Consider the following 12,124-nt stretch of genomic DNA (forward strand, 5'->3'; position numbering starts at 1 on the left):
TTATGTGTGCATTTGCAACTCTTATGTTTGCCTGTCGGCCCATTTGTTCATGTCAAAACAAACTCAGAAAAGTGAAACAGAGAGGAGAGAGTCAGCGATAGAGGTCAGGGTTAGTAAGGCTATCACTGCATCAGCTAAAGCCGCATCCAGCCTGCATGTGTGTGTGTATGTGTGTGTGTATGCTCTTTTAATGGTCTACTAATCCCAAATGCATTTGGCTGGCAAATTAATCCAAGCCTTGTCATAGCCAAGCTTCTAAAACCCCCTCTATCCCACAACCCCCCATCTCCCTGTCTCTCTCTCTCTCTCTCTCTCTCTCTCTCTCTCTCGATCTCTCATTCTTCCTCTAGGGCTAGTCTCTATCTAACCATCTATCTCCAGATGGTATCTTGGAGGTAGGTGTGATATCGAGAGAGAGAGAGAGGGAGAGAGAGAAAGAGAGAGAGTGGAGAGAGTGACCTGTGACGTGAACGGAGCCTCCTCATTGGAGCGCTTTGCGCGGCAGAGAGAGAGGGAGAGACAGAGAGGGAGAAGAGAGGGGGGTTCATTTGTTGCCATAGTGAAAAAGTAGATTAACCACCGCGAGCATGATGCCCTGATGGACGCGTGAGGGATGCTGTGTTTCTCCAGGAACCTTCACCTGTCCTGCAAGCAAAGGTATGTGACTCCTGCTCCTCTTTGTTTTTACCATTCGTGGAAGGAAACTGATGCAGTGGCATGGGCTGGTGAGGACAATATCTCGTGCATTTATTTCCCCTAAAACCAGTCAAGTTCATATATGGGAACGCACCTTAAAGTGACAACAACAATATCAGATAACCCCACTTTACAAATTACAGGCTTATAACGATGAGTAAACCCATTTCAAACAACCACTTCTACAATATTCCACTGAGAAGCTGTGTTTTTGGGAGGCTACTCACAAAGAGCTGACAGCTACCTAATAGCACATATGGTATTTTTTTTTTTTAATCTCCTGTAATTCCTTCTACTGGAAGATTTATGTAACGTTATGGTACTGTATGACAGAACTCGTTATTTTTGCAAGGGAATATTGCTTAGCCCATATGTTGTCATAGATCACATTTCCAAACAAATACCCCAGAGTTGGTAAAAGCACAAGAAAGGGAGAGAGAAGTTTACATCACATACACATTTATGGCATATCATTTCTTATATTGTATTGGACTGTATATCTTGACAGTCGCCTATATTGATAGAATAATACTAATGAAATACAGATAAAATAAAACAAAATTATTTGTTAAAATTAGTGATTGATTGACACAAAATAATATTATAAATCTTTTTATTTTTGTGTAAAAATAGTCCGTCCAGTCGTTGCTGGCAGTGACTGGTCATTGTCAGTGTTCTATGGCTGGAGACGGTTGCAGGAGAGAGCAGGATGTTTCCATTAGATTTATATCGATTTTTTATCTTTAATGATTTGATCTCTGTGGGTCTTTTAGGTGGACGCCAGGCGAAGCTGTATAGGTTAATGGCTCTTTACTCCTGCCACCGCTATGAAACTTCAAATGTTATCGATCCCCTCCACTGCATCGTTATCCCAGCTCACGGTGTCACCTCTGATGTCTATTTGATCAGAGAGGGAGAGGGAAATATGCACTCAGTCAACCTTCAGCAGTTCGTACACATTAGGCTGTATAAGTAGTGGAGAGGAACTACTGATACAGTATGTTTGCATTAATGGGCTCTGTGTTATTTTTTCCCCTAATCTATCAGTATTTGAATTGAAGATGAAAGGTGTCTGCGTGTGCAGGGTTTAATTGGGCAGAGAGATCAACAGTGAATAGCGACGGAGCAGGATGGGAGGTGGAGGACGCGAGGGACAATGGAGGGGGGAGCAAAAAAGCAAACAAAAGTGCGAGAGTGAGACAGCCAGAGAGAGTTGGACACTAGTTATACACAACAAACTCGTTTCTTCGCTTTACATTTGTCTATCTGTGTTATTCCTCTGGCAAAACTTATGGTAGCCTAAATATGGCGACACTGAGAGCGAGACACCGGTTCTCAACTCTGATTGGCTGAATCACGCTGGAACCCTGAACAGGTGTTTTGTTGAAATCTGTTCCCCTTCGCGCGACGCCCCCTTTTGCTTGTTGCGGCTAAGTAGTTTATGCGTGGTAGTACGGTATTTAGTTAGCCTAAGCACCGCAGAGGTTGTAGGGTTTTAAGGTGGATAAAAGTCGGCTTCGGAGGGAGGAGAAACACAAATAAATGGGTCAAACAGACTTTTAGCGTCGTGCGTCACTTGGCCGTCACCCCGTGGTTTATGATATCAAGCTAAAATTGTTCAAGCTAAAGTCAAGAGTATTGGCCCAGCTAGAAACACAACAGTCTTGTGGGGAACCTGTTAGTCTACATGCTAGCTGGTTGTCTATTCTTTGAACAATGGTTTTCTACTTGGTGTTCACACTTCTGACCACATCAGGTAGGTAGGAGGATGAGGAAAGCTAGATGAGGTGAAAGAAATGTTTCGAAAACATACTGAATGACACATAGGCACACACTGCAGAGCACAACACAACAGCCGAATGCAAGGGAAGAGAAGAGATGACAAGAGTGGAGGGAAAAATGAAAAGGTGGGTGCACAGGAGAAGAGTAGGGGGCCTGGAGGATTTATTTGGAAAGATTAAAAATGTGGGAGAAGGGTTGAAAAGAGGGGAGGATAAAGGTAGCAGACTGTAGGGGTGGTATGCGCGCGTCTGTGGAGGAAGAGATGAGTGGAGGTGAAGCGGGGAGAGGAGGAGCAGAGGAGAGGAAAAGGGGTGGAGATGGAGGAGAGAAGTGTTTGGAGAGAGGCTCAGGTGTGCGTGACTGGAAAACGGAGGAAGCTCGGAAGCTGCACAGCGCTCACAAGGCAGCTCCGGTGTGTTTGACATTGGGACTGTACACAGTAATGGGCAATATCTTTTCTCTGTGATAGTAAGTTGCAGCTTCATTATCCAGCGGGACAGTGCCGGTGACGCTGGGAAGACATATAGGTTCCTATAAGGTAAGGCTTATTGATAAGGCTGTGCAGAAAGATGACCGAGATTCATTCAGTATTTCTACACAGACTTACCCTGTCTGTCCTCCTCTGTATTCTGCTCAGAGTGATTTTGTCGTACTTTGTTCCTACCCACTGTTCTTGCAGTATGCAACTTGCATCCGGACTAGTTATCCTTGAATTATATTGGAAGGTTATATCCCGTAACGGTGTACCCTAGTTAAAGAGAACAGCTAGTTGCACTGATGTATAGGAGATACAGTTATGCCAATAAGACAGAGAAGGATCTGAAACCCGGTTTTTTATCGGTGCATGCTGTAGCCATGTTCATTTCAGACGGTGTCTCTGTCATGTTTTGCACCATTCGCCCGTGATAAAATTGTGTGTGTGAGAGAGTGTGTCGGTGCAAATGATGGACTCTGATCTCCCATTGCGGCTGACGGATGCTGCGCTGCGCCAGCCAGTCATTGTTGTTGTCTCTGGATTTCATTTCTCCTTGGAGAGATGCAGTTTGACCAGACGCTGTAGTACGTGTGTGTCAGTGATTAATTAAGGATATACAGAATATCACATCAGTCAGTTAATTTCTTTACAGGGACGCTATTAAATAAACCACACTGGATTAAAAAATGTGAAGTAAATTGGGGATGAAATCAACGATTTAGAAGTCTACGAGTGAAGGCTGCAAGTCCGCGTTGAAACATTGCAGGATTGAGTGATTTAAGGTCAGAGCTTGTTTTGGGGGAGTTATGCAGGCACCGCTGTCACACCTTGTCTGATGTCGCTGCAGCAGGTAAAGTGCTACTCCTTGACAACAGTGACTATACACATATTATTGGGCCTCATTAATATTCCCATAGGGAGGTATAGGCACGTTTGCAGTGGCATATTTTTTGGCTGATCTGATGTAGGTAGCCTACTGGCTCCATCGCTGTTGTACATTAGGTTCAGAGAGATTCTAATAGCATTTGACATGTTAATGTCCTTTATTGTTTAATAAGGTCATTTATTGTCATGCTTTATTTATTTACTAAGACTTGTTTAGGTGTAGACTGACTGAGAAGAGGTACAAATCTGACTGTTGTGCGTGCTGGTGTCCTCTAGCCTTAGTGATGTTCTCTGTCTGAGCACCAGGAACAGCTCCTAGTGGCACTGAAGTCACTCTTGAAACAAGGCAGCAATTAGTGATGTTGAAAATAAACCTTTACACTTTTAAAATCATGCTGAAACATGTTGTTTCCTGGAACTCAGGTGCTAAAAAAAATTGTACCTCTCACCACTTGGGAACAAGAGGCACATGGAGACACACTGTCACATGCCCACTCAGCAAAAACCTTCCCTGAATAAGCTTCCCAAAATATTGCTGCTTCCTTAAATTTTGTGCATAACAGAAAAAGGAGCATGACCTATTCTAGTTGCCGGCAAATAATTTCGAGAAAGACAATGATATGGCATAACATGTCAGTATAGCATAGCATGTCAGTGACGTGCACATGTCAAGTAATAGAAGAAAGATCCTCCTCACTTTTAAAATTTTGTAAGCAAATGTCCATCTCATAGTGTATGGCATATGAGGCGTCTGCATTTTCCTTTGGCATGTTTAGGTAAACATGAGGTAAATAAATGTAGTCAGTGTGTGTCCTAATGTATATTTATTTGAGGATACCTTCTTCTCACGTAATTTAACCAGTCAGTTAAGTTTTACGGCCGAAGTCAAGCTGCTAAGATGATGAAAAGAGCAACCAGAGTCTATTTTGAAAACTCCAGACTGTCCCCCCGCCCAGTCATTAATGACAAACACAAATGTCTGTGCGTCACACAGAACAAAATGGAGAAAATAAATGTATTAGTGTACAAGGGATGCCTTTGAATAAATTGTAATTGTTATTGTTCCTGTTTAATGTGTGGTAAATTAAATGCTTTCTCAACATGAGACCGTGTATCAGTACTAATGAAACTCATTGAATTGACGACAACCAGAGAGGGAAGGAGAATGTTTGTCTGCCTATGTTGTGTGTTTATTTCTGCACAGAAGTTGAGTTGGAAGGTTTTATAATGCTCCTGCGTGTAATTTGGAAAGAGTTAGAGATATAAATGCCTAATGGCGTGTGCGAGATGTTTGTTTAGGGAATGAGGATTTGATTTTCTTTCAGCTACAGTTAGGCCTACGCGACAAGAGAGCGACACAGAGGGAGAGCGTGACAGAGAGACACAGCATGTATGTGACTGAGTGTGGATTGCAAATGAAACAGTGGATTGTCTCAGGGAGAGAGAAATGTCTTGTGATTGATTTTTTTATTTTTTGGTGAGTGGGAATGTGTCTATTTAGGAGTGAAATTTTAAGTGAAGAGAGTTTGAAAATGATATTTGAATCTTTACATTAATGTGTCAGTAGACAGAGAGTGGGAGACGAGACAGAATTGCGTCACTGAGAGAGACAGAGTGTGTGAGCGAGGGCTGAGTTTTGTTTGATTTGTTCATTATTGGAGCAGCAGTTAGCCCTGTTGCCATCCTGACACTGTCATGTTAATTACGTTCAGTGAGACTCTCGGTCCCTTGATGCCTCTTTTTTATCGCGCTCTCCTTCTTTTTCTTTCTTATCTTCTTCCCTGTCTTTATCTCTCTCCCTCTGTGTCTGTCTCTTTACACTCCCTCTTTCTCTTTGTCCCCCCTCCTGTCCTCCTTCTCCTCTTCTCTCTCTATCTTCCCTTCTTTTGTCTTTTCATCTAATGTACTCTGTTTCCCTCACTTCCTCTGTTTCTCCCTCATCCTCTGTTTCTATATTTCACTGCACCCCACCATCTCTTTCTCCTTCCCTTTCTCTGAATCCCCCCTTCCCCCACTCAGCTAACCACTAACATCCCTGTCACGACCTTGATCCTGTTTTGCATAAGCAGTGTATGCCATCCTCTGCCGTCTAAACTGTCCCAGCTCCCCTGCTGTTTACGGTCAATTAAATTGCTCCATTGCGGTGAAGTAAAGTATTTGTGTAGGTCTGAGGTTAAGCAAATTATAAGACTTGCCTATTAATGCAGGGGGGGGGGGGGTACTTGAAAGTTTACTCAGGGGAGGAAACTGATGTCCCTCGTTTGGCTGACTGTTAAACACAGCTTGGTGTATTTCTTGTAGCTAGATGTGTCCTGTATGTCTGTTTGAATCATCCACTTAGTGGCTGACTTGCCCACATTTTGTCTCCGTTACCTAACCTCTGTTTGCACTTCATTAAATGGATGCATTTTATAATTTATAATAACAAGGCACATGCAATAGTCTACCTTCTCCCCTGCAACAAAAGGAATACAAAAAACCCCTGAATGCATACTTTTTTTTCCCAGAGGATGTATAGTACTCTGTTTCAGTTGAAAACAACCAAAACTGTAATGACAATACAAACTGTAATAACAATGCCAGAGGGTTCAGTTTGGAGAGAACAGCCAAAAGCCAATACTCAAGTCATACCATTAAAGCAGCAGGAGAATAGTGTGTAATATACCAAGTTTGATTTGGTCTGAGTCAAGGGGCAGACACTTGAGAAATGACATATGGTATGCTGATGGATTTTTTGGTAGTCAACATAGCTTTTCAACAGTGGAATTAATCTTCAAGGACCCAAACAAAAAAGAATTAAAAAGAAAATGGGACTGCCAGTGGTTTTATGTGACCTTGGTGGTGTCACAGTTTTATGAGCAAATGCTTTGTAAAACTTGTTGGACAATCAAAGATACCTCACTGCAGCTGTGTGGTGTGATACGATGTTGTGGTTATTGATATTGTGTTGACGCAGTGGTGAGTATGATAACTCCGCTCAGTCACAGTGATTTAGAGCTGTTCCCCAGTGAGAACAGGGCAAGGCCGGAAAGCTGGGCCAGTGTTTGTAAAACCTCAATACATAAATCAAGAGTACTGGTCTAGAGCCAGTACTCCAGTCATCACATCAAGTTTCATTAAGAACAAACAGTAACTGCTCATTATGTTGGTAACTACAATGGCCAGTGGAGTGGCCATTATGTTGATTTGACTTGCACAGTTTGCATCCGTGTTTCAATTAAACATCAAGTATGGTGAGATTGACGCTTGCACTGAAATGAGTGCACGTAAACATGGTGTCAAGTGAGAGTGACATATGAGCTAGGCTTTCATCACACAGTTTGCTCCACTTTCTGTTGGTAGGTGCAAAGACAGGAAGTGAATGCAAATGAAGTCTTTCGACCTCATTTATATAATAGTGTTTGTATTTAATCTTAACATCGATTTAAAGGTCTGATTTCCTTAAACTACTTGTGTTTAACAAAAAATGGGTGTGCTTCATCTGAGATATGAACCCCACATTATAGATTTTACCGTATTTCCTCTTTTTCCATGCACTGTGCAATATAATACATTAATCTTAATATGTATACAGTAATTGGATGGGTGTCACACCTCTGTTAAACTATGAGGAGTGCCCATATCAAACTCGGAACTGATGAAACAGTAGAAAGTTTACATGTATAAAGAAAGTTATGTTGATGGGCTGCCAGGATTGAGATAGGAGGTTGTGTCTATACATATATAAACGTGATTATATAAAAGTAAATAGACTAATAAACTACAGTGTAAGTCTGTGTGGTGTGCTAGCGTGCTTGTGAAATCCAGCACCAACAGAGATGTTTAAATTCTAACAAAGTCTTCTCTGCTCACAGGTTTATGTGAACATGTCTGTCTTTCACCTGTTACTGTGGAGACCAACTCTGCCTTATGTTTTGGGGGAGCCTGGAGTTATGTCAGCCAATGAGACTTAGCCCAGATTTTCTTTTGAATTTCCCAGGTTGCACTGCTGCACCTGTCTCAGCTGTTGCAGTGATGGTGCCACCTTGAAACCCGAAAGAAAGAGAGCCAAGTTGGAAGAAAGGAATATATTGAAATCATCCATTTTCAAAAACTCCTCTATGCCGCAAGCTCCCACCATGGAGAGGAAAGGTGTTTCTCGGACAAGTAGCTCCCTGTGACGGCTTGACACAGCAAATCTGAGATCTGCTCCTCCTTTTCTTACCTTAACGGACCAAGATGATGTTTTGGCTCCTGCTAGTTCTGTCCATTTGGGTGGTGTCTGATCAAGCTGACTCTGCCCAGTCCAACGAACGGCGAGTTGTAGCACACATACCTGGTGACATTATCATTGGAGCGTTGTTCTCCGTCCATCATCAGCCTCCCGCTGACAAGGTAATTTTGTGGTTTTGTGTCTGTATGTCTGCAGGATGGTTTGTGTGTTGCAGAATTATTTGGATTTCAGCTGTGACTGTAAATTTTCACATTTGGCTGCCACTGACCTTCAGATGTTATCCTGCCTGGATTTGAAAGAAACTGAAGAAGATGAAGTTAAAACAGAAAATGTATATCAGAAAAGAGATCATTTTTGGCCCCATCTCTAATCTGTTATACAGTCATAGTCATAATGTTGCTCATGCTTATTAAGACCCAATTTGTAGAATGGTTACCTCTGTATGAGTCCATGAACATTCAACCTCCATTTGCTGACCCACTGGCATTTAAGCTTTTTTTCCCATCTCATTATGGGTAATTGCAAACAGGAAAAAATAACTCTTTGAACATGGAAACCATGTGAACATAAAACCAACATTTGCCCAACAGTAAATGTGTTAAAAAGCCTAATTAAAAAAAAATCTTGCTGAAAGTCTGCTGAAAAATGAAAATGACTCTGCACAGTTAATGCCATCATCAGTAATGTCAGCAACAACAATATCCTCTAAATGTCGGTGCAATTGACCTGATTTGATTTCGCCTTCCGCCCTGTCTGCACAGGTACATGAGCGCAAGTGTGGCGCCGTGCGAGAGCAGTACGGCATCCAGAGGGTAGAGGCCATGATGCACACACTGGACCGCATCAATGATGATCCGCACATCCTTCCCAACATCACCCTGGGTTGTGAGATCCGGGACTCCTGTTGGCACTCGGCTGTGGCTCTGGAGCAGAGCATCGAGTTCATACGGGATTCACTGGTCTCCTCCGATGAGGCTGAGGAGTGGGGTGGAGGAGGCTCCTGGGGAGGGGGAGGAGGCGGAGGAGCGACGATGAAGTGCGCAGATCCCTCTGCCACTCCAATGCGGGGGAAGAAACCTATTGTGGGTTTGATTGGACCGGGGTCAAGCTCAGTGGCCATCCAGGTCCAGAACCTTCTACAGCTGTTCAACATACCACAGATCGCCTACTCTGCCACGAGTATGGACCTCAGTGATAAGGTGATCTCTTTCAATTAGAGAGATATGCTATCTTAATGTAGCTTTAATTTAATCATGTAGAATGAGCCATTACAGTACTGTTCGAGACACTCCTGAATAACTCTGCTTGTCATCGATTTTATTCATTTATTTTATTTTCATCGTTTCAGAGCCTTTATAAGTACTTTATGCGGGTGGTGCCTTCAGATGCCCAGCAGGCAAGAGCTATGGTCGACATTGTGAAGAGATACAACTGGAGCTATGTGTCTGCTATACACACTGAAGGTACAACCACCCACACGTTCTGTCTCTGACTTTTAAACTCCTAAGCTCAGACATGCATCCACTTTTGTTTTCTTTGTCTTGTTCTCTCTTTCACTCTCTGTTTCTGCCTTAATGTATTGTGCTGTTGGCTCCTCATTATATTTATTTACCTGAATATATTATCCAGGCCTGCCTTAGTTTAATTAATGCAAAAGTACTCTAGATGAGAAATCCTTGATTGCTCTTACACATCCAATTGTAAAAGAGATTTGTGATGCTTCACAAAAAGGAACTTTTTGAGAAATTAAAGCCTAAAAATGTTCATTCAAACAACACAGGAGTATTTTCAGTGCAAGGACAAGAAGAAAGAGAAAGATAAGGAAAGAGGAATGTACCTGACAAGATCTGTCCTACTGTAGCAGTACTGCAGCAGAGAAGGACTTACAAGTGTTTTTTTAAGAGATGAGTTTTCAGCTTATAAAGGGAAATGTGATATGAATGGAATTACTATAGCTGGGTTGTAGATGCCAAGAAGTTGATGAAGTGGTAGTATTCAAAAGCAGCAGAGAAGGTCAGCAGGTAATGGATGACGGATAGAGGAGGGAACAGGGTCACAAGAACAGGTGATTGCCACACTGCCAGAAATAAGCATCTGGAGATAGTGGGGGTAAGGCAGAAAATGTGCCAGAGAGCATAATCAAAAGAAGATGGAGTGTCAGCTATGATCAACCTCAAAGTATAAAGTATCCTCTCAAAATATGTGGCAGTTTCCTCACAAACATGTGAACGAAAATAAAATGAAAGAGGCAAGAAAAAGGTGTAGAAACTGTTCAAACTCACTCAGTCACTCTGAAGTGTGCAGTCAGGTTGAGTTACTTGGCTTACTGTTGGGAGATGGTGTGACAGCTACAGGAACTGGAGGACAATGCAGTAACTGTGTGTGTGCATGTGTCCACCGAGACAAGGGGCTTGTTGAACCTGAAAGTGTGTGATAAAGAGCGATAAACACACACACACACACACACACACACACACACACACACACACACACACACACACACACACACACAGATACATACATACTGAGGACTCTAGTTTCTGGCCTCTGGCATTGCCTGAGGCCATTATAACAGCATTTGACTTGAGGTATGAAGAGTGTGTGTGAGTGTGTGTGTGTGTGTGTGTGTGTACACTGCATCTGCACACTGAGTGTGCATGTGTGAGAGATGTTATTATTGTGTCTTGGGAATAAAATGGAAGAACAGCAGGGATGTATAGAGTCACAACAACAACACTGTAACAACACTAATTGACATTATGTGGAATTAACAAAATTCTCCCCATTGAAAAGTCAGGGGGATTTGTTTGCATATGTTAAAACATATTTGCAAATATGTCTACATTTGTTTCATGGTATCAGAAACCACATGGTGTCAGAAATAACATTTGTCCTGTGTGTGACATTTATTTTTGCCCTCTCATAAGACTGACCTCCATATCAGTGCATATGTGTGTGGGCTTGCTGGTGTGCTGCTATTAATCTTAGTGGCAAGACAGGGAGGCTGTATGTGTATAGGCGTTTGTGTTTGGGGCATTGCTTGTGGTTGTGTGCACCAATGTGTATGTATGTGTGTTTGTCAGGAAAGTATTGGTCTTTCTATTTCCTCAGACAGGCGCGTTTAACCTTGGAACTGGTCTCAAGGTCGGTCGCTGCCTTCTTAAACACAATCACTATGAGAGCCAGAGTGGGAGGGTGGCAGAAAAAAGATGGAAAGAATTAGGAAGGGATAGGAAAGGGAGAGGAACAGAGAGAGGGAGTGATAAGGAAGGGAGGCAAGGGATGGGAAAGGCATCAGAAGCATGAAGGGAGCAGACAAGGAGAGACATGGAGAGAGAGGGGAAGGAAGGGACGAAAATGAAGGAAGAAGGGAGGAAATGAACAGTTTATTGAGGAGAAAGGAGGAAGAACAATGGGGTATGAGGGACGAGGGAGGAAGAGAGATTGGGGAAAGAAATGATTATGGTGGAGGAAAACCACAGAAGATCGGAGTACAAGGTGTGTGTGTGTGTGTGTGTGTGCGCGCATGCGTGTGTGTGTGGATGTGTGGATATGTGGAGTGCTTAGGATAGATAAGAGCATACAGGAGCTTCAGATTCAGAGAAAGATGGCAGGGGGGCTTAAGTTTATAGACTCATTAATTCTCTGCATTAACATTTTGCATCTGGAGGCAAGGGACGATGGAGACTGATATGCAAGGAGCTGAATAATACATGTAATATCACACAGTAATTACACTGAAGTAATGAAATAATATTATTGCAGGCAAGAATACTGTGAGTATTACTTTCTCATTGGGAGATTACAATGCTCTGTGGGCTACACAGTATCTCTCTCCATTTGTGGCTGCAGTGCTAAAATCAATGCACAGTCCAGTGCCGTTTCCTGGGGGTGTGAGATGGACATGTAGAAACTCTCTAACCAGGCAAGGTCTTACAAGGCGTGTGATAGAGTAACAGGGTCATTCTGTAACACAGTTTTAACGGGTGCATCTGTTTTTTGTGAGTAATAATCAGCATCCCATCAATCGATAATTCCCACATTTGCAAACCCTCCAGAGAGAATCATTGTTT

General features: G+C 42.6%; 1 protein-coding gene across 2 annotated transcripts in view; it reads left to right on the plus strand.

Annotated features, from left to right (window-relative positions):
- The first annotated feature begins 427 nt into the window (after positions 1–427).
- Positions 428–12,124, plus strand: part of grm5b (glutamate receptor, metabotropic 5b) — a 61,302-nt gene continuing 49,605 nt past the window's right edge. Inside the window, exons 1-4 of one of the 2 annotated variants that reach the window (XM_018681595.2) lie at positions 428–657; positions 7,818–8,212; positions 8,813–9,250; positions 9,400–9,514. In XM_018681595.2, coding sequence (XP_018537111.1) covers positions 8,057–8,212; positions 8,813–9,250; positions 9,400–9,514 — 709 coding nt within the window. In that variant the 5' untranslated portion in view covers positions 428–657; positions 7,818–8,056. Of the gene's footprint in view, positions 658–2,165; positions 3,017–7,817; positions 8,213–8,812; positions 9,251–9,399; positions 9,515–12,124 lie in introns of those variants that run through there. The other variant, XM_018681593.2, reaches the window with a different exon arrangement.

This window comes from Lates calcarifer, linkage group LG21 (genome assembly GCF_001640805.2).
Source record: "Lates calcarifer isolate ASB-BC8 linkage group LG21, TLL_Latcal_v3, whole genome shotgun sequence".
Classification (NCBI taxonomy): domain Eukaryota; kingdom Metazoa; phylum Chordata; class Actinopteri; family Centropomidae; genus Lates; species Lates calcarifer.